Source organism: Cinclus cinclus, chromosome 11 (assembly GCF_963662255.1).
Source record: "Cinclus cinclus chromosome 11, bCinCin1.1, whole genome shotgun sequence".
Taxonomy (NCBI): Eukaryota; Metazoa; Chordata; class Aves; order Passeriformes; family Cinclidae; genus Cinclus; species Cinclus cinclus.
Genome location: NC_085056.1, coordinates 2,660,188 through 2,682,943, shown reverse-complemented (window position 1 = coordinate 2,682,943; position 22,756 = coordinate 2,660,188). Strand labels below are relative to the sequence as shown.

General features: G+C 53.5%; 1 protein-coding gene across 1 annotated transcript; it reads right to left on the bottom strand.

Moving 5' to 3' along the window:
- Positions 1–208: 208 nt before the first annotated feature.
- FOXF1 (forkhead box F1) lies at positions 209–3,081 on the bottom strand. Its single transcript, XM_062500150.1, has 2 exons — positions 2,022–3,081; positions 209–369 (listed from the first exon to the last, which is right to left on the bottom strand). Exons 1-2 carry the CDS (start codon positions 3,079–3,081, stop codon positions 209–211), a joined length of 1,221 nt encoding a protein of 406 aa, XP_062356134.1.
- Positions 3,082–22,756: the final 19,675 nt, after the last annotated feature.

The following is a 22,756-nucleotide window of genomic DNA, read 5'->3' as shown; positions in this document are numbered from 1 at the left end:
AGACGCTGCGGGCTCGCACTCCCGGCCGATGCTCAGCTCATTCCCGGGACCGCAGTCCTCGCTCCCGCCGCTTCCCGGAGCTCCAGTCCGTTCCTGGCTGCCCAAAGCCAGGCTGGGACACTCCCCTGGCACCCAGAGCGTCCTGGGGGATGCTCAGCTCCCGGCTCCGGTCTGGCCGGCCCCAGCACCGGGGTTTTTCCGCCCCGGCTCACATAACGCACGGCTTGATGTCCTGGTATGTCACTTGTTGGTGGTAATAGGAGCCGCTGCCCGCTGAATGCATGGAGGAGGAGGCCATGGCGTTGAAAGAGAAGACGAATTCCTTTCTGTCGCACATGCTCGGAGACTGTGAGTGATACCGCGGGATGCCTGCGGGACGGGGGAGAGATGGTCAGCAGCGCCAAGGGATTTAGGAGGGGAGGGTGAGCGCGGGGCAGGGAGAAAAACGCTGCATGGGGTTGAAAAAGAATCCCAACAACCCACCCCGCCCGCACGCCCCGGTCCGAGCGCGGATTTGGGGATGTTTTGGCACACGCGGGCACGGCGGGGGCTCCGCAGGTGCGGCAGAGAAATCCCCGCGGCCCCGGGACGGCGCTTCCCTACCCGGCCCAAGGGCACCGCTGCGAGAAAAGGGATTTGAGTTGGGTTTAGGAGGGGTTTCTTTCAACACTTCCATTTATTTTCTTTCTCCCCGGCTGCTTTTCCCGTCTCCTCGGCCCGTGCGGAAAATGCGCCGGGTACGGAGCGGGGCAGCTCCCGTTCGTGCCGGTGGGGATCGGGAAGAGACCGGGGGCCAGAGGCACGGGGAGCGGGGCTGTTCCACCGCTCCATCCTCCGCCTCGGGATGGAAAAGCGCCCCGGGAGTTCGGGCTGCGCTGGGGTTGGGGTGTCCTGCCCGGGAGCGCTCCCGCCGCTCCTTTGGGTGATAATCAGAGCATTTCGGTGAAGGCCGTGCATGGGCCCGGTGGCTCCTCGGGGCGGATTCCCAGCTCCGTTTTCCAGAGGCTCAGGATGCGCTGAGCTCCGGGAACTGCCCCGGTTCCTCAGAGTGCCCGTGTCGGGCCCTGCCCCGGCCCGGCCGGGCTTTGGGCTCTGTCCGGGTTCTGCAGCTCCGGCCCGGCCCTGCCCGCGCTTTCTCCCCGTTTCATTTTGTGTTTTCGGCCCATTTGTTCTCCGCTTCACAGCCGTTCCCGTCAGGCACATCCCGCTCCTTGGAAGGCCCGAGGTGACGGGCAGGGACCCCCAAATCTGCCCCATCACCCGCCCATGGCTCCGGGGCTGCCCCGTGCCACGAGAATCCCACACCCAGCGCACCCCGAGGGGAATTTGGGCAGCAAAGCGAAACCCAGAGCTGGCCTCGTCCCTTCCGAGGCCTCCTCCCGGCCAAACACCATCTCCATTCCAAGACTCAGGGCAAATGCAGCCCCGACAGCTCCAGGGGAGAGACCGAGCCGGTCTGCAGGGACGAGACCCCCGCCGCTACCCGGGTTTTGGGCCGCGGGAGGATTTGGGGGGTCCGGGCCGCCGGCTTTGGTGTGGGCGACAGATGGAGGGAAGCGACGGGCCTGGAAAACGCGGCCCTGAGATGTATGAAAAACACAGCTGATGGCGGGGACGGGGCCGGACCACCCTATGGAGGATTCCTTCCTTTTCCCTCTGCGGAATCCTCCAAGTCCCGATGGAGGTGGGAGAACCCAATGATGCATTCCCGGCCTCTCCTTCCCAGCGCCTGAGCCTTAGGCCCGGGGCAGCCCTAGAGGTGAAGCAGCCACCGGGAAGAGCGGAGCCCCGGCCCGGCCGTTCCCGGCCCCGCAGCGGGGAGAGCCCCGACGGGCGCCCGGCTGTCCCCGGGAAAGGAGGCGAGGAGCCAGGGCAAGGCGGCCTCCCCTCGGGAAACAGCTTTAAACCTCCCACGAAGCAGGATCTCGGCTCGCAGCGGCCCCGCCGGGATCCACGCAGTGCCCCAAGCCCCCGGCCGAGCCCCGCGGTCGCGGACGCGCCCCACGCGTGGCCGCCCTTACCTTGGAGGTCGGCGGTGTTGTGGCTGTTCTGGTGCAGGTAGGGCTGATCGAGGGAATGCGTGGAGAGGCTGGAGGAGAGCGGGTTGGCCGTGGGGTTGCAGGGCGAAAGGGGCTGCTGCTTGATGTAGGACGCGCCGGTGTTGAGAGCCGCCGAGGCGCTGGGCGCCCACGCCGAGGCCGAGCTGGAGTAAACCGAGTGCGGCTCCATCACGCCGCCGGCGGGGAGCAACGGGGATGCGGGCACGGAGCTGTCGTGGTGCGGGTATTCCCCGGCCGAGGAGCCGGTGCAGCCGCCCATGTAGGTGTGCCCACCGTTGGCGGGCAGGTGGGGCACGGAGTGTCCTGCCAGGCCCATCCCCTCCACGTTGCTGGACAAATGCCCGTTCATCATCCCCAAGCCCCCTTCGAGGGAGAGGCTGTTTGGGGGGCAGGAGAGCCCGCCGGCCGAGCCCTGGAAGCCGTAGCTGTCGGGGAGGTGGTTGAAGCTGAGCCCGTTCATCATGCTGTACATGGGCTTCAGCGCCTGGCATTTCCTCCGGAACCCGCGGGGCCGGCGGCGGAACGAGCCCTCCTCGAACATGAACTCGCTGGCCGGGTCGATGGTCCAGTAGTGGCCCTTGCCCGGGCGTCCCAAGCCCTTGGGGAGCTTGATGAAGCACTCGTTGAGCGAGAGGTTGTGGCGCACCGAGTTTTTCCAGCCCTGGTAGGAGCCTCGGAAGAAAGGGAAGCGGCTCTGCAAGAACTGGTAGATCTCGCTGAGGGTCAGGCGTTTGGAAGGAGAGCTCTGGATAGCCATGACGATGAGGGCGATGTAGGAATAAGGCGGTTTCTCCGGCCGCCGGATCCCCGCGTTCGTCTTCTTCGCCTTGGGGCCGGCGCTGCCCGGGGCCCCGCCGCTGCCCTGGGCGCTGCCGGCCGCGCCGCCGGTCCCCGCGGAGGCGGCGTCCATGGCCGAGCTCTGCGGCTGCTTCTCAGCCACGGAGGACATGGGGCCGTAGCTGCTCTGCACCGGAGGAGGAGGGGGCTGAGAGGACAGAGCCTGCTGCGCTTCTGCAGTCATCTACGGCCAGGTCCGCGGCGGCCAGCCCCAGCCCCGGCCCTCCTCCGCCGCCCCCCCAGCGCCCCCCCAAAAGGCCACGCTGCCGGGGGCTCGCCGCCACTCACCCACCACCCTCCCTCCGGCGTCCTCCCGGCCCCCCGGCGGGCTTGCTTTCCACCGGGAGACTTCACCCCTCCGTGGATAAACAAATGGAAGCGACGACACCCCCCAGCCCCCCTTTGCCTCCTCCTCCCACTTTATCCCTAAATCCGAGCGCGGCTGCAGAAGGCGGAGGGTCGGGGGGGGCGCCGCAGGGAGGCGGGATGGGGGGGGGGGGGGGGGGGCGGGTGGAAGCGAGCCGAGCTCGGCTGCTGCGAGAGAGGAGCCGGGGCCGCCGCCTGCGCCCGCCCCGCTGCCCCTCGCCGGGCCGGGCTCCCGGGGCCGCCGCCGTCCCCTCCGGAGGCTTTAGCTGGGCTGGCGCTGCCGCTGCTGCGGGGAGCTGCTTCCCATCGCGGTGACTGTCGAGTCTGCCCCCGGCCCCGCCGCTCGCCTTCTACTTTATCTCTCGCAGCGGCGTCTGCCGCTCCTTGACAGACGTAAGCGCGGAGCGGAGATCCCCGCCCCGAGCCGCTCCCCCCCCCGCCCTCCCGGGCGGCCCCTCCGCCGCCCCGTGCCGGCCCCTCCGCTGCCGCTCCCCGCTGGTGGGCAGCTTTTAAAGAGCCCTTTCCACGCCGCCCTGCCCCACCCGGGGGTAGGGGGGGGCTGCACGCCGCACCCCTGCCCGCCGCGGACGGCACCGCGCGTGTGTCTCCGTGTGTGTGTGTTTGTGTGTGGTTTATGCCACGCGTGATCGCGACGCGCCGTGGGGCTCCTCCACTCCCTCCATGTCTCCCTCCCCAGCCCTGGAAACCACGGGAAGGGCCCACGCGGGCCGGGGAAGGGGTCGGGGCCCGCTGCGGAGGTTCCGCGCGTGGCGTGGGGCGGCGGCGGCGCTGCCCGGCCCTCGGCTCCGCGCTGCGCTCGGCTTTACCCACTTCGAACCCCCTCTTCGTGCGCTCTTTTTAAGCTCGGCGGGCCCGGGCAGGATGTTTATACTGCGCAATGTAAACACGGGCTCGGGGGTGCTTTAATAAAAAGAAATCGGCGAAAACTCCCGCTGCCTCGCGAAATGCCCTTTTCTGTCTCCGCCGCTGCTCCGGGGCCGGGAATGGGCTTCGGATCCCTCGCCTGCTCCGAAGCTGCTTCAGGGATGAGGGTGGGTTGGTTTGTTTTGGGTTGTTCGGGGTTTTTTTGAGGGGGGTGTGTATAAATCTGTGCCGGAGTTTGGCGGCTCCACGCCCGGAGTTTGACGCTCAGCTCCTGCGGCGCCACGGGCACACGCGGCGGCTGGGGGGGAAGGAGAACAGACAGCCAGAGGGGTAGAGACCCCCTTTTCTCCCTCCCCTCTCCCCCCAAAGCCACCTCTTTGAGCGCCGTGCCACCGGCAGAGCTGTCACTCGAGGTAAGCCGCTTGGAACCTTTGTCACCTTCTCGCGGCCCGCGCGTGGAAAGCTGCGCGGTGCGGGGGGGTGGGAGGGACCGCGGGTGGGCTCGGGGGAAGGAGCCGGGGCTCTCAGCGCTGCCGCCTGCTCCCTCCCGACATCGGGGAAAAGAAAAGAGAAAGGAAAAGGGGACAGAAAATCCACCCCGTCCCCCCGCGCCCCGTCGCAGGCCTCGCCGCAGGGCTGCGGCTGCATCCCTGTGCAAAGAGAGAGAGAGGGGACGCTCCCCTCCCCAAGCTCCCCGTCTTCCAGCTTGGCTTTTCAAGTTTCTAATGATAATTTAATACCTTTTAAAGGAAAGGTAGGCACCGATCGGGTTTCCAAACTCCCTCCGCGTTATTGGCGAGCAGTTGTGAGCAGCCTCCGGGGCGCCTGTCACATCTGTGGTACGACCAAGAGGGATTTCACATCAGGGTTTCTTTTTTTTTTTTTTTTTTTCATTCTTTCTATCCTACCCTCTCTCTTCTTTCTCCCCGTCCTCAAATAAAAATAAAAATTGAAAAAAAATAAAAAAGCCATCCTGCAGACAGCGCCGGCCCTCCCGTTCCCGGTGCAAACGGGCCCGGGACAGGCACGGGAGAGCCCTGGGCAAGCCCCGGGCCGGGGGCAGGTAGCCAGGGAGGAGCTGGAAGGAGGTTGGGACAGTTATTTCTGCAGCTTTTCCCCGGAGGAGGAGGAGAACGAGCAGCTCCGGCTGCCCGGGGAGGCGGCGGCCGCTGCTCCCTCGGCGCGGAGCAGAACGTGAAGCGCGGTGGCTGCTCGGGAAGGGGGGAAATCACCCCCAAAACCGCTTTTCTTGGGAAGCAATCACCTTCCCCGCGGCTTACATCCCCGAGAAAGCTGCTACAGAATATTCCCTCTGCTTCTTGCTGCATTTTTTTTTTTTATTTTTTTTTTTTTGCTGTGGGAGCGCATCTCTGACCCTGAGCTTTGCCCCGCATCGAATGCTCCCCGCCCCGGCTCGCGAAAAGGGTGGGTTTCTTTGCTTTATATCACTCTGCGGCCGAATCTCCCCGATCTGCCCCTGAAACACCCGGGAATAGAGCTCGAAACACAGCACAGAACACCCGTGGAAAAATCACGTTCAAACAGTTCACCATCGGCAGCGTTTCCACGAGGAAAAAAATATCTCCGAGTTAAAAACCCCCAAAACTCTCAATGGAAACCAAACTATTTCCTCTCAAAGAAAATCAGTCCCTTCACAAGTGACCTTTCCTCCTCCCGCAGTATCTTTTAGGAGTGGGGAGATTTGGTTTCCGATGCATTTATTACAGCTAGCCAAAGTTAAAAATGGGAATATATCGCTCCGGGTCCTGCAGGCCTCGTCGTGGGAATAGCAGAAATGCTGGGAGGTTTTGATCCGAGCCTACGTGTTGGAGAAAGGGGAGTTTTGAGGAGGAAAAGCCTGGTGTGCGAGGAGGAGGATGGTGTGGGGGAAAACGTGACTCGCTTTTGGTGTTGTCTGCCCGTGGTTTGGGTGGGTTAATGGGGTCCTCCCTAGCACCCGACGGGGAGAGATGAAAAGAAGAGGGGGGGAAGAAGAAATTACAAAAATTAAATTATCATCTGGAGCAATTAGCCTATCCCATCCCCTTCGGAGCCCCCTTTATCGGCTCCGCCACCACCCTCGGCCCCGCTGCGCTTCCCACCCGGCTCCTTCCCAAACCCGCTCCCCTTCCCTTCCCTCGCCCCAAACTCGGGCCGTGTTTTGTGTAAAAATAGACAAATCCGAGCTTTCTTCCTTTTCCTGCGCCGAAGGTATTTTTACTAGCTAATTGCTTAAGTGAAGTCAACTCGGCGAGCAGGCCGGGTGTAACCCGAGGATGGAAATGAATATAGGTGGCATTGTTAGAGCGGGCTGGGTGCTCCGAGAGGGGCCGGGGTGTTCCTGCGAGCTGGGACCACCCAGGGCGAGGGGAGTGACCGGCCCGTGTCCCCCTCCCCGCTGTCCTGCTTTGCATTAACACCACCCGCGGGACCCCCTCCCCCCCCCGTTGTTCCCCAGCACCAGCGTTTTCCCCTCGGCTGTCTTGTTTTTTTTTTTGTTTTTTTTTTTTTTTTAATTCAGCCGCCGCCATCCCCGTGGCCGCTGGCCCCAAATCCGCGGCGAATTGATCCCTAAATGTTTATTTAAAGGCGAGGGGGTGCGTTCGAGCGAGGATGGAGAGATGAGAGCTGCGGGAAGGTGAAAGCGCAGAGGGAGAGATGTTTTTAGGGGGACGCACGCACACCCCAAATGTTTTATTTTTTGGAGGGTCCGTCACAAGGCAAGGCTTTGCCCCACGCGTGGGACCTTTCCCAGACCCAGCCTTGTCCTCTCTCATTCCTGGAGGCAATGCCCGGTCTCCAGGGCCCAACCTGGAGAAGATTTTGGGACGGCAGCAGAGCTGCCCAGACGTCGGAGGAGGCTGCGGGGAGGTGAGGGCTGGCCGTCACTGCCGTGCCGCAGGCAGAAGTTCAGGCTTTGGTCAGAAAGGGATAAAAAAAATAAATTAAAAAAAAAAAAAGGAAAATCTTAATCTCCACTTTTTGTCTCCCTTTTCACCCCTCTGCCCGTCCCGAGTCTCCCCCCCGCCCTTCAAGCCCAGATTTTCCATGACGTCCTTCGATGAAATATTGCAGCACAGGAATTTACAGCCTTCTTCAGCTCGGGATTTTTTTCTGTGGAGTTTTCTGGCAGGAGCCGGTCCCTGCAATACAAATCGGTTCCAGCGATAAAAAGCTCCGAGCGCTACCACTCAGACACAATCGCTTCCCACAGAGATCTTCCAAATATCTCTGGGTATTTATTTATATCCCCGCTCAGGGACGGATAGCTAGAATGCTTTCCCGGGGGGATGCTTTTGGACTGGCTGGGATTCAGACCCGAGGAATTGGGTACCAAGACAAACAGCGTGGTTGAACCGGAGCAGAGCTGGGACCCAGCGAGTGATGCTCCCACATCCCACAAATTCGCCCTTAAAGGCAGCTCGAATTGCAAATCGAGGTGTAAATCCGTTCATGAGACATTCAGGCTTTCCTGGACGAAGTTTCTTCCCTGGGGACCCGGGGCTGGGGATGCTCCCAAAGCAAACAGAACCCTTGGGAAGGGATATCCCCTCTCCCTGCAACTTGGCATAGCAGTGGCATCCAAACAAAATTCATAGGCACTTCCAGCTTTCCCAGCACCAAATCCCGTTAGGATAGAGATAAAATTGTGCTGAAGAAACCTTTCGTTCCGCTGCTGAGCTTATTTTGGCATCGGGAATCACCTCCGACCCCGGCAACTCCCGATGCCAAAAGTCCGGCTGGGCCAAGCCGGGACGGGGGTCCCAACCAAACGAGGAGGACAAGGAGATGCTATGGGCTTCAACCTTATTTCCAGCCTTACGGAACTTTTTTATTGTTGTTTTTTGTTGTTTGTTTGTTTTTTCTCTCCAAATTTAAACCAAAACCCTTTCGAAATCCCATCAATGTGCCGGTGCTGGAGGAAGGGGGAATTTTAGCGTCGGGCAGGCGAGGGTGACCCTCCCCATTTCGGGGTGTCCCACAAAATCCGTGTGCACGGAGAGGTGGGCGAAATTAAAACGGAATACCGCAGATAAAGGAAGAGCAGGTTATTTTCTTCCACGGTTCCCAAAAGCCTCAGGGACCGTCCATTATGGGGATAAATAACGGGCAAGGTGGCGGCGTAGATTGCTCCTAAATATCGCGGGGAGATGCGGGAAAAAAAACACGGCGAATTTGGGGCAGGATCCGACTCCCTTTTCCAGGGGACAGCACCCTGGGGGTGAGGACAGCGCGATCCCTAAGAGGAAAACCCCGAGGGGATGAGGGGGGGACCCACGCGAGCCCCGGTTGGGCGCAGATCCAGGTGCGCTCCTTAGAGAGAAAGGATTTTGTCCGACACGGTCTGATCACCCGGCCCGGGGGCAGAGGAGGTGCCAGCACCTGGGCACTGCCCTGGGCGGGTGTGGGTGTCCCCAGCAGCCCTTGTGGCTTGTCACCTGCCGAGGGACAGAGCCACGCAGGCAGGGCACGGCCGTGCCCCGTGGGGAGGGATGCAGGAACAGAGGGATGCTGAGGGCAGCGATGTCCCTGGAGGTACCGCCCTACCCGGTACCCGACCGGGGCGATAAAAAGCTCCGTGCGAGAAGGTTCCAGGTGCTAAAGAACCCTCCTGTCCTTGCTCACGGTGCTCAGGGACAGAGCGCTGCGAACGCTGCTTTTACTGTAGGGCAGCTCGGAGTATTCCCATGGAGAAAGGAAAAGCGCACAGGAGCGGGACTGGGCTGCACGCCGGCCTGGTAGCCTGCATTTTTAACCTTATTTCTACAATAAAACCCGCACAGAAACTCCGTGTCCCCCCATTTTCCCTGTCCAAAGAGGGGGTTCGGGACACGAGCTCACGAACACCGTCAGAAATTCCCGCTGTAAACAACCGCAGTTGCGCTCCCGCTGATTCTTTCTTTGCAAAGACCTGCGGATGGTTTTCTTTGGAAGCTTTCCCGACAAAAACTGTTTTCCACTGCTAGAATTCCCGAGTAATGATGTTGAGCATCAGCGGGTTCTGAGTTCTTCTACTTTTCAGCTGCCGGAGCAGAGAGTTAAAATACACCAAAAATTGGTTTATCATTTTCCCCCACCTCCTGATAACAGAGCAGCTCCTCGTAAATCGATCCCTTTTGCACAACCAGCTCCCACTTAAATATTAAAAGTGACCTGGAGGGGCTTTTAAAAATGTTCTGCAGGGAATAAAAAGCTCGGCATTCCCGGGAAAGACGCTCCGTGGATACGTGAAATGCCACAGCCAAGGTGGGAAAACTTCCCCCAGCACGGATTATTGTGTCCAGAGGTTAAACGATTTCTGCACCAAAGAGATTGGCTTTTATTTTGGGGAGAATCATCCTGGGAGCGGGAAGGGAACGGCTGCATCCAAGTGTTCATCTTCCCATTGGGAATATTTTGGGGCTTTTGGTGTAGATGTGCGCGTGGGGAAGCCAGGGAGGAATTCTGTAAAAACACTCCCAAATCCCAAAAAACCGAAAGAACGATCCGCTGAAAACAGCAACAAAACATCCCCACCTAAAATAAAGAAAAACAGCACCAGAACTGACCCAGAACTCAGTAAAATTTCCAATAATGAACCCAGAAATGGTTTTGCTTTTCCCGTTCTCAGAACCGCTCGGAAAACTGCAAAACTCCCAGCGCGTTTTGCGCAGCACCCTCAGCTCCTCTCTCTTAATCTTCCTCAAACTTAAATTGTTAAAATGCACCAATTAATTTTGCATGGATCCTCTTTAAAATCGGGAAATGAAGGAATTTCTTCAGACCCCTTTCTCCCGCAGATTTCGCGGGATACCTGCGGGCAGAGATGCTGCCCGAGGGCTGAGGTTGAGGTGTAAGAACTTTCCTTCCAGGATTATTCGTTTTTTCCTTTGGGAATGATCGAATTTGGCCACTTCGCTCAAAGCTCCGCGGGCTGAAGGAGATTTCCCCCACCCGAAACCCCGAGGTGTCCCCCTGCCTCACGCGTGGGGACATCCGGGAGTGCGGATGAACCCAAAAACGAATCGAAATCTGCTCGAGTGGGAGCGGGTCCCGTGTCAGAACCCTCCCGGCTGAGCTTGAGCGGCTGCGATTGAGCCAAACACAACCGGGCTGGGAAATCCGCGCTGGCACAGCAGGAAAAGGATTTCTCTGTCCATCGGGAAGAGGGTTTGGAGCTGAGCTGGAGCAGAGCCCTGGTTCTGGTTTGCCCCGCAACCCCAGGAAAGGAAATCAGAAATGTTTCCAAATAGTGCAATAAATAAATGGGTATGGAGAGATTGTGCTGGAGGGGAGAGAGGAGAGACGATAAAAGAGAGAAACAGAGAATAGACGGAATGGGAAGAAGGAAGAAAAGAAGGAGAAAGAAAGAAAGAAAGAAAGAAAGAAAGAAAGAAAGAAAGAAAGAAAGAAAGAAAGAAAGAAAGAAAGAAAGAAAGAAAGAAAGAAAGAAAGAAAGAAAGAAAGAAAGAAAGAAAGAGAAAGATTATATAAAGAACGAGAATCAGAAAGAAAGAGTATGAGAGAGAAGCTAAAAGAAATGAGAGAGAAAAAGAAATTAAGGCAAATGAAGAGCGAAAGAGTGAGAAATAGAGAAAGGGTGAAAGAAAACGGAGAAACAGGGAAATGGAGAAGTAAAGAAAGGGAATCAAGAATAAGGAAGAAATGAGGATAAAGAAAAATAGAGGGGAAGAGGAAAAGCTGTAAGGGAAGAAAAAAAGAGAAAAGAAAAGAAAAGAAAAGAAAAGAAAAGAAAAGAAAAGAAAAGAAAAGAAAAGAAAAGAAAAGAAAAGAAAAGAAAAGAAAAGAAATATTTAAAGAGAATGATTAAAAGAACAAGAATGAAGTAGGAAAAAGACAGAAAAATGGCAGAACAAGAGAAAATACCCAAAAGCAAAAATCCCCAAAGAAAGCAACACAGCGAGCACGGAAAGGAGAATTATTTTCCTACAAAACCATTAATACGACGTAGATAATTTAATGTTTTCCCTGCAGAACGGGGCTGAGGGGGAAGGAAAGGAGAGCGCGGCGGGGCCCGGGCCCGGCTCTGCCCCCGGGCTGGAAGCAGAACACGCCGGGACCGGCTCCGAGCGGGGCGACATCGCCTTCGGCCATTCCTCCCTGCCCTCCTCTTTGTTCCACGAGCCACAGCAGAGATTTCCCCGTGGGTTTTCCACGCGGGGCTGCCTTAAGCTCGGCTTAACCCCCGCGGGGAGAGCGGCGCGCCCGGCCCCGCGCTCGCTCCGTAGGTGGCCGTGTATATTTGGGTTGAAGCCGTGTTTATGTTAATGAAAAAGGCTGAGATTACAAACAGACCACTGAATGCCCGCGGTGTTGCTGCCGGATTGGTGGAAGATGTGTACTTTCAACCTAATCGCTTTTTGGGGCAGCGAATCTGATTAAAAATGATGGGAAATTATTATTTTTAGCGGTAAGGAATTAGGGATCTCCGGGGTTGCCCTTTTCCGTGTGGTTTCCCTATAGAGAAGGCGAGGATGGAGAAGGGTTGCAGGGAAAAATCCTCAGAATTTAGCCATAAATCCGACAAAAACGAGCCCTGGAGGAGGGCAGGGAAAAGGAGGGGGTTCATCTCGGCTTCTTGAATCCACCTCGATCCCGCTGAAGGGGACCCCAGTGGCAGATGGAATGATGTCCCCCAAAACCTCGGCTGCTGGGGACACTGTGCTCAGGGGTTTGTCCTCGCCGGAGATTGGAGGAACCTGAAATTCACTCCAAAAACGCCGTTAATTCACCCATTTAGGATGGGATATATATGCTTGTATATATCAAATAACTGGAGCCCTTATAAATGCAACAAAGAAAAAGTAAATTCATTAATTTACATAAAAATTAAAACAAAAGGAGTGTTAAAATTATTTAGGGGGGGTGGGTGGGTGGTCTGAGCAGCAATCATTATCCTGTAAAGTTGTTTTCAGAGTCTGTTTTTGGGGTCAGCCTATTTCTTATTTTCTTCATAAAACCTCTCTCCAAAATTATTCTTGACCCCTCCAGCCCCCCCCCCCCAGCTGCTTCTATCCCCATCTGCATTTGAAAGTTTGAACAGCTGATAATTTTTTAAAAATCAGATTTTTACAGATTTCTTTTCCCCCCTCCCCGCACTCGATAGCACGGAGAGATCCACTTTATGTTCCAGGGAGATTTTTTTTTTTTTTCCCCCCCAGGAGCTCTGGGAGCGAACGTGCGCTCAGACTTTGGCATCTCCCTCCTTTTCAACACTTTCCTTTTGTGGGCAAAAGCTCTCGGCGGAGGAGCCCGTGCGGCAGAACCCGGCAGACCTGGAGGATTTGGACATTCAGATATTTTACTTCTGTTAGGATCCCTCACTGACCGAAGAACAAAGAAAATCCATCCAATTTCGCCGTCGGAAAGGGATGCCAACAGAATTCGGGGCGAGGGAGATTTTAGCAGGGAAGGTGCTCGAAAAAACAAAGGGAAAATGAAAAAAAATCCCTTAAAAATCCCCGAAGTTTTTCCCATGCAGCGGCTGTGCTGCACTAGGAACGCAGGGGAGAATTCCCCCTGGGTTTTGGAGGCAGAGGAGCGCTCTAAAAACAGCTTTTTCTGCCTTAAAATATCTTCAGGGTGTCAAACCATGCCCCCGAGACAGCGAAGACTCGAAGTGTGGGGCTTAGAACGACAGCAGAGGAGTTTCTTTGTTCTCTCCTGGCACCTGGAATAAACCTTTATTCCCTGATGTTTTTTCCCCCCTCTTTTTCCTTTGTTTGTTATTTTTTTTTTCTTTAAGAGGGCGAGCATTGCGTTTTCTCGGTGACATTACACGATTTTCTAGGAGGGACAGAGAGAAAAAAAAAAAAAAAAAATTAAAATCTAAACTCAGCAGAGCAATGCCGCCAAAAAAATAACCCCGTGCTGTGAGAGTCAGGTAGGCCCTGCAGAGGTGCCAGGGCTGGGGGGGACACCGGGGGTGGCCCAAAAGTGCTGCCAGGTCCCTGAGTGGGCACGGGGACACCCAGAGCTGTCCCCTGCCCTGCCACACGCTCAGGGATGTAACCCCCACATCCGACGGCGCTGCTCTGTCGGAGCCCCGAGGATGCCGAAAAGCAGATGAAAGTGATGTCACATTAATGTCAGCTCACAGCTCGAGCCCACACAGCCTTGATTGCTCTTATTAATCTTGCCAATTTGTCTGTCAGCACCCGGCTAATCCCTAAATAGCCTCCCAACAGGTGCTTTATGCTTCCGCCACATCCCCGCTCGCCCGCAGCCCCCGGGAGCGCCGCTCGCCCTCCCCGGTGACACCGGCTCTGTCCCGGGCGGCTCGAGTGGCTCTGATCCTCCGGGAGGGGCTGCGGGGGAGACAGGCGAACTTGTAGACGTTGTTTAGTCTGTCCAAAAAAAAAAAAAAAGGATCGGAGTTTTGGGGTTTCCCAGAAAGAAGTGATGAGAGGGGTGAGGAGAGATGCTGGAGGTGAATTAACTGATTTGGGGTGAGAAAAACCTTCAGGTGATTTGTCCCATCTCAGGATTAGGAAACACATTTATGGCCCAACAGGGAGCTTTTATTTGTGGTGGGTTTGGTGGTTTTATGCACAGGGCAGAAGATTGAAGCAAAAAGTCCGAGCCGAAGCTGCAGTGGAAAAGCCACTTTAAGCCCTGAGCAGTTTTATCATAAACTCGTAAAATGGTTTGGGTTGGAAGGGACCTTAAAAATCCTCTTGTTCCTGCTCCCTGCCATGGGTTCCAACACCTTCCACTAGCCCAGGTTGCTGTTTATCCTGCACTTAAGCTGAGGATTGATTATTTTCTTTACTATTCTATCAGAAAATCTGCTGGCTTGTTCTGGTGTGTGTTCAGCTACATCAACTCTTTAGTAAAAGACTAAAATTATTGTGTTGTGAGGCTTAATCTTCCTAAAGTCGTTGTTTAGCACAGCGGTCTAAACCACAAAACACAGATTTTGTGTTTAGAACTCTTAATTGCTAAACCCAATTAACTGCTAAACCCTTTTAACTGCTAAAGGCGAGTTCAGGATGTTTTTCTCTCTCAGCATTAAGAGCAAAAAAGAATCCATTTAATTCCATTCGGCAACTCTGCTGCATGAAGCGTTTTGCACACAGGTTACAAACTGGTGATTCCTGCTGTGATTCACCTGGAAGAGGCTCTGCTCTGGAGGAAGAGCCACCAAACCTGGCTTCGTGCAGCAGCTTCCTATTTTATATCCAAAGATGTTGAGGTTGTATCCAAAGCTATTCCCAACCCAGCAGGAAGGAAGAGCTTTCAGGAGCATCTTCAACAATTCCTCCAAGAGTTGAAGTCTGGTTGGATTCCACTAAAAGAGCTCAGAGCTGTTCATTGTTAACCCTTTGGTGCTCCAGATCAGATCCTAAAAGCTCCTAAAAACACCATTCCCCACTGAAAGCTCTTTCACTCCATCCTGCCCTGGATTTATTATCAGGAGACAGATTTTTTTTTTTTTTCCCTTTTCTTTCTCCCCGAGCCATTTATTTCATCCAGTAAGTCCATCCATCACAATGAGCTGGAACCGACCTGGGATCCAAGGATATTCTTAGCTGTGCAGCATGTCAGGAAACAGGCAGCAGCCCCGTGTGATGCAAATATTTGGACGAGGGAGAGGTAGGAAGGATTGTCCAAATGTTTACTGCGGGCTGTTGATAGCCCCAGGATTTATAACTGGTGGATAACGCCTGCCCCCACACAGCTCCTCCAGCAGGTGCATCCAGTTTCCACATGACACGTGGGATGTGTGTGCTCTGGGAAAGGGGATGCACGACAGACCCAGTTCTCTGGGATTCAGCTCCTTTTCCCCAGCTGCTTCACTGGTTTGGAGCCCATGGAGCAGCAAGACAGGAGCTCAGGATCCACTCCAATGATTTGTGCCCGGGAGAGCAATTCCAACATTTGGAAAAACAAAACACGACCAGTTGGAATTTCTTAAGTGAAACCAATGCTCGGAACTGTTCGGGCCCATCAAAATATTCCCTGTCACTCTCTCTCAGCACTGCAGCAGAGGAAATTCATGGCATTGTTGTGCTTATTGTTCTTGGCATTTCACTTCCTCGCTTCCAGCTCTGGGATTGGAGCTCTTCTGTCCCCCAGCGAGCCCTGACTGCTGCTGGCAGAGCAGTTTGAGCCCTTGCTGGTGCTCAAACAGCTCCAGCTTTTCAGAACCCACTGGAAACATCCCATAGCTGCTGCCAGGTGGCCTCTTCCAGCCAAAAGAGGAGAGTACATCCAATAAAAGCCAGGGTGATGGACTAGAAATGGGAATGTAGTCAAGGGAAGGCTCTGCTGCCTTGATTCCCCCCTCCTGTAACCCACTCAGGAGTTCTCTACACGATCCAGAGGCACCTCAGAGGGCTCCAGCCCAAATTTCTGCTGGAGGCAGATCCATCAGCAGCTCTAGGCAGGGTCAGCCACAGCTTTGTCCAGCTGAGCCTTGAAAAGCACCAGGAACAGGTTCCAACAACCAGGACAATGGACAGGAAGAGCTGTCAGGGCCCTCATGTCCATCCAGCCAGGCTGGGAGGCTCTGCTATCAGAGCAGGAGCTGTTTTGGCTGTAATTCCCTCCACCGTGTAATTGAGGAACAATATCCCACGGAACTGGAGAGATCGGCACGGAGTCGAGTCCCTCAGCTCTGCTCATCTCCTTCCCCTGCCCTATTTTGTGAGTTCTGGTGATGCTGGGAACGTGAACTCACGGATTTAACATGCTGCAGACGCCCAGACAGATTTTCTTAGCAGCAAACAGCAATGGCATCAGCTGCAGAAAAGCCTTTAATTCATCACAGCCCTGCAGGAGCAGTTTCCCGACTGCTCCGATGGGGAATACAATGGCCCTGTTGTTTTTCTAAGGGGAGATTCCTTCATTTCAGGCTGTTGCATAAACTGTGTGTTTTCTATTTGTCACCTGACTCATTGCAGTGACCTCCCTGAGAGGGGATTGAGATCATTGCAAGCGATGAAAGGAGCTGAGGACCAGATTGTCAGAGTCACCTCTTCTGCTTTGGTTTGCAAACTGGGAGGAGAACTTGGTGTTCTGGGGGAAGGAATTGTGTAATAAAATATGCAGGGGAAAAAAAAAAAAAAAGACTAAAGCTCAAATTCCAAAGTCATCTGTTGTGCTTCGTGAAATTTTTCCATGCATTGAAAGAATTCAATCCTGTGTTTGATGTCCCCTTCTCAGGGTGACCTTAGATGGGGAGTCCTAACTCAGGCTCCTCTCACCTTGAACGCATTTTGCAACAGTTTCCAGTGCTGGCAACTCTTGGTAATGTCCCTGGAAATGCTTTCCAGGCAAGAATCTGGAGCCATCCTCATCGGATACAAGGAAGAGCCAGCCCCAGATGGTAAAGTGGCTGGGACCAGCACTGCAGGTGTAGGAACATCTGAAGGTTTCATGGCTTTGATATCTTCAGGTTTCCTCAGCTGTGAGCCTTGGGGTTATATCTGGGCTCCAAAGGTGATGTGCAGGGGGCTGGGAGAGCTTTCCTGCAGGTTCTCCTGCGTGGAGAATGGCCAGAGGGATTGCACATGGATGGAGCTGGCTCTGCCCAACGTGGTGGGAATGTGAGAGACCAGCTGAAGGAAAAAGCAGGGTGTGTTGGTGGGGACATACACACGATCCTTCCACCAAACTGATCAATGAAATCCCCCCTGCAGAAAGAATTTAACTTCGTGTTGCTTTTCATACTGCTGGACCTCTGGGTTGGGAAATCATTCTCTCTTTTCCAGCCAGGTGAGGGAGATGGATCTTTTCTTTTTTTTTTTAGCTCTGACCCCACCAAGCCCTGAAATTCAAGCATCTCACATGGCTTTTCTCACCTGGAAATGCTGCTGCTCTGTGCCTCACTTTACTACTGAAATCCAACCAGGAGAAGGTTGCAAACCCAGGAGGATTTGGGCCAGGGTGAAGCAAAGCAGCAATAAAGGAGCTCAGCACATCCTGGTGAATCCCCTGCTTTTGGGCTTGCAGGGAGTGAGCCTTGGCTCGTGGTCCAGCCCAGCCTGGTTCTTTCAGCTGTACAAAATTAAAGTTTTTTTTTTTTTGCTTGTTTTGCTTTGTTTTTTGTTTTGTTTTGGGTTTTTTTGTTTTGTTTTGTTTTGGTTTTTTTTTGTTTTTTTTTTTTTTTTCCAAAGCAAGCCATTACTGACAGATTGAAAGGGGTTTATCCTGCAGAATTTTCCCTGTCTCATCTGCCAGGGAACATGCAGGACTCAACTGCTTGTCCTTGGAGTAAATCACAGTGTGGGGCTGCCTTATCTCAACCAGAGCCCCTGAGCAGGAATGTTGTACTGTCCAGCCCTTGGGCCACCCAGCCCTAATCCCAGGAATCAGTATCTGCTCCAGGCCCACACTCTGACTCTCCAGGGCCATATTTTTGCAAGGTCAGGAGGTTGGGTGGTAAAAGGGGAGTGGGGAATAGCAGGGAGAGATTCAAGGCTGGCTCTACACAGAGATTTCATGGAAATGTTTACACTGGCCATGGTGTGGAGACTTTGGCCTGTTCTCCTTTCCAGTTTTGCTGGAAATCTGCATCAGGTATGGACACAGCTCCAGCTTCCAAGGGGCCTGGATGAAGGTGCCTTCACACCCTTTTCCTTGGTTGCTTTAGTGGATCCAGGTGAATTGAGGAAGGGTTGGATGTGGATGTGCCCTGTCAGGCATCATTTCATCCCTGGTTCCTTCCTAGGACAACGAGGCTGCTTTTTTAGCTTTTTTAGCTTTTTTTTTAGCTCGTGGTGTAGCCAGGGGGAAGGATAAATAAGCAGGGAAATCAGATGGCATCAGAGCACATGGGAGAAGGGGAGAGGCAGCTCTGTCAGATGGAAGTGAACGGATGGAGAAACAGCTCCGTGTATTTCCTTCATCCACCACGGATATTTTGTGTTGTGTTGAGGTGACTCAGCACCGGCCAGCTTGTCAGCAGAAAAGATGGCAGAAAGGACAGCAGTGGGCAGAGAGGGTCCACTCCGTACATGTGGAGGAGCCGTTCCCTCCTGTGTGGAAATGTTCTTTGGGATCAGGTCAAAAAATGATTTCACGTGAAGTTTCTCTGTGAAATCTCTGTTGCTGGAAGGGCCAGCAAAGGAACTTCATCCAAGCTGTGCAAAGGGTCACGGAGTGGGGTCTGACTGTCCATCAGGAACGGGAAAGGCTGTGTATGACACCATTCCCAAGACATATTTCAATCAGGAGAATGAAAAGGGGTAAAAGGGAATGCTCCAAGAAAAGTTCTGATTTTCTCAAGCTGCTAAACTGAAATCAGGTTACTATTTTTTGTGTGTGCATAAATCCTTCTTGAATGCAGAGGAAAACATAATTTCCTTCTCTCTAAGGGCTGATATCAATAAAGGATGTGATCCACTGCCCAGTGAAGTAAGATTTCAGGGTCCAGTATCTAGGGGTTCATGGTGAATTCTTCCTTAACAACTCATTAAAATTAGCTACTCCAACTCCCCTTGAGCCTTTTAAGCAGCTCATTTGCAGAAGTGAAGCCCAGGAAGTCACTCTTGCCCAGGACCCAGCCCAGCTGCCCCTCCCTCCAATCCTGTCCCTGTCCCACTTGAGCCACCCATGGCAGCATCTCTGAATTCCATTCCCATTTCAGCCCTGGCTTTGCTCCGTGGCAGAGCCACGGGAGTCTCCCTCCCTCCCTCTCTGCCTCTCTCCCCTGCAGCTGCTCAGCTCTGCGAGGGAAAGGCTCCCAGATGTGCTGGGGAGGGAGCAGGCAGAGCCCTGAATTCCACTCAATGCCGTGTGGACTTTTTGTATATTTTGTTTGAAGGAGAAAATATGTGGAGTCCTTGGAGGAAGGCTGGGGACCAGGCACGGCCCTGGCAGCTCAGGCACCACGGGGCTACGAGGTCCTGCAAGTCCCCTGCCCTTGGCTCTCCTTGGCCCACAGGATGGACCAGCTGAAACCCATCAGCATCACCCAGCAGGTCCCCAAAACCTCTCCTGGAGATGGCTCGAGGTGACCAGACCCTTTGAGAAAACATGGCTTGGCTCAAAGGCTGGTAACACCTAAACACCCACAGTTGGAATTGTTGGTATTTTTGGCTCATGGGTGATGTGCTCTATCAGATCAATAAATATTCACGCACTCCAGAGCATTTTGTGGGGTTGGTTTCATTGCATTTTAAGTGCATTTAGCTGTGGCACTTGGTAGCTACTCGATTATTGCGTGAGACAATACGTTTATGAAGTGTTGGCCTTCATTTAGTTAAACACTTCATTGATGTCTAAGACCAAAACGGCATGAAACTAATTGTTCCCGTGGAAACAGGAACCCAGAGAATGATTTCATATCACAGCTTGGCAGCAGAAAAAGAAGAAACCTCTGTAATTGTTCCCATTAACCCAGCACCGGGGATCCATGCTCAATCTCTACCGCGCTCTGCTCCGCTTCTGCTGTGAATTAGGGGACAAAAAAAATCAGCACAGAACCACATTAAAAAGCCCCGAAACAAGCTGTGCTTTATGGAGCATTTGTAGTTCTGCCACCAAAACCATTTCTCTTCTGCTTTGCAGGTTTCTGGCCAGCAGCACCGACGACTGTCACGGCCAAGTCTTCATTTGGAGATGTTGGCTTGTAACCGTGTGCCTGCAGGAGGAGCAGGGACATCCCCGGCCACGCTGTAGGCTGGAGACAGGACAGCCCTCACCCCGAGGGTGAGTGCTTAGAAAGCACAGGAAAAACCAAATCTGCCGTGAAAATCTGGGAGAGTGAGAGAGGAGCCATGGAGAGCAGTTTGTGTGTGCAGAAAATGTCCTGAACCTCCTGGCTGAGGATCTCCCTCCTCTCCTAAGGGATGTGCTGATGACTGGGGCATCCCAAGGGGTTGGTTGTTGTAGAAGATCCCTTTTATTCCAGTACCAGAGGAACTCACATCTCCGAGCTCTCCACATTTCCCAACAAAATGATAAATGCCTGCCCCAGTGAGGAGCTGCAGCCCCTCCCGAGCCCCTGCCATGGACCATCCCTTGCAAGAGCAGTTTTGGGAAGCCCAATGGTTCTGTAATCCCTGTGGAGGGGAAACCTCCCACTCCTTCTCCCTGCCCAGATGGAATCATCTCCACCTTTTCCCATTTTTAGGCTTTTCCCCTGAGCCCGGCCCCACCAAGCCCAGCAGGAAAAGGGAACCAACAGCACAAAACCCATCCTGGCTGCCAGGCCGATGGCCACCCAGCCCCACAGCTCCTCTGGAGGGAGCAGGAGACACGGACCTGCTCCATCCCAGCACAGAGCGGGTCTCTCACTGCGTTAATTACTGCTAATTGAGCCACTTGACTACCGGGGAGCCTTGCCCTGGCCAGGCTGATAGAGTATCAGGGAGATAAAGAGCACTCAGCACAGGTAACGGGGAAGTGTTTTCAGAGCTGTGGTGGGACCTTCTGGAGGGGTTATCTCTCCTTCCCAGAGCACAGGGCACCAAATTCCTAAGGGAAATTCTGGGATCCTGAGGATCTGTGGAGAACCCAAGACTTTTAGGTGGTGCCCTGTGGGATTTTGGTGACTCAGGAGCTCAGCAAAGCAAGCTGGCACTCATTTCAGAATAACTCTTTTAAATTTCCTTAACAAGCATTTCATTCCTTTGGCTGGCTTTCGCTGTTGTTAATTTAACACCATGGAAATGAAACTTTAAACATTTCCCCCCCTTATTTCTTCCCTAGAGAGAAATATTTTTTTTTCTTTTTACAAATACTGTCTCTCTCAGAACTTTTGTTATTTTTCACCACCTCCACTGACCTACCTAGAGTAATTCAGCTCCTACACCATCCTGAACAGCAGGGTACTAACACCTACTCACCAAAGTGGAAATTTGGATGGGGTGACATTGTTGTTCTGCAGTTGCTTTTCTTTTTTTTTTATTTACTTACAATTGTAAATAGGAAATCAAAATTACTGGATATTTTTGCAGCCAACTCGTAGAAAAATCTTGTGTGTGGATGCAGCTCCTGGCTGTGGGTACAGCCACACATCACACCTGGGAGGTGAAGCTCACGGGGTCACAATCCCTGCCCACAGCAGTGCTTGTGTTTTGTCTCAGGGATGTAAAAGCTAAGAAAACATCACCACTTCACTCCTGGAGGAGCCAACAGAGCCTGTCCATGGCTATCAAATCAATGAGAGGGCAACCACACACCTGAGAAGTTTCTGGGTCCTCTAAGCCGAAATTTAGGATCTTTTCATGTCAAGTATCCCCGTTTTCTTCCTTGAGGTACCTCTATAGTCTGCTTCTCCTTTTACCCCTGTGCACTTTCAGTTTGGTTTAAGTTCTCAAAGTTTCTCAGCTTGTTGCACAAAGCTCATAGCAAAGTCTGTGGCCAGCTCTCTCTTTGATAATTCCTTCCCCCCATTTGTTTATCTCTAGTCCTGAGCTTTGTTCCAGGCCCAAAACCAAAAGCCTTTCTACCCTGTTCTCCTCTTGACTTGTTGCAGATGTAATGAAATAAATCTTTAGAAAGAACAAACCTTCACTTCCTCTCTCCCGTCTGATTCGGTCACAAACCCCAGGAAAGAAAAATAAATCACAACCTGAGCTTGCCTGGTCTCGAAGGATTCTAAGTCTGGTCCTGAAAGCCACCATCAAACTGGATGTGTCCATTCCTCTGAGAAATCAGTGAACACAGCGACCAAAAAGGACTTGATAACCATGAAATCCTTATTTTGAGCATGGCCAAAGTAAAAAACTTGTGATCAGCCCAAATTAAGATTGATGTGGTGGTTGATGAGAACGACCAAGCTGGTGGTGCCTTCCTAGAGCTTGTCCTTGGCACTGAAGGGTGAGGTGTCCCTGGGCTTGTCTCTCAGCCCCTCGTGTGGCTCTGCCTCTCTTTTCCCCCCTGCCTCCCCCACCCCGAGGAATCATAAATCGCAACCAGAAAAATAATCTGTTTGGTTTTTCTGAACTGGCCACAGCAGAGGTGGGCATTTCCTCCCGACAGTTTGTCTTTCTTCTGAGAGCTGTCTCCACGTAAAACCTCTGCTGCTCTTCCATCAGCCATCACCAGGAGCTCAGATTCTCTCCAAGCACAGCCCAGACATGAGGACTGACCAAGTCACTCTTTTCAGCTGGTGTGCTGGAGATCCCATGGATGTTCTCCTGCTCTGGGATCAAACACATCAGCCCAAAGCCCTTTCCAGAGCTCACCTCGCTTGGCAGCACCCTGGGCTAGGAATGGACAGCCAGGCACAGCACCCCTTCCACAGGGATTGCAAGGAAGTGAAGAACAACTCCTTAAAAACGGGGCTGCCTGTGTTTGCCTAACGAGGTCTTCACTTGGGTCTAAGTTAAAGCCAGGCTCAGCTTTAAGCTGGGAAATACTGGAGCTGTATAAAAGGGATGATTTGATTTACCAGGTACGATCTGCCCGGTGGGTTTTGCTCTTCCAAGGGTACTTGGGGGAAGATGCGCAGAACCACAACAGCTGTCAGAAGAGTTTTGGGTTTTGTCCCAACTTTCACTGATGAACTGAGGGTTTTCTCTGTGTGTGTGTTTTGTTTTGAATTTAAACAAGAGGTCTTTGCACACTCGACACAATCCTTCCACTTAGCGCTGAAGAGACTGTAATTAGACACTTGGAGAACTGGAAGAAATTAACTCCCACCACAGCCCGTC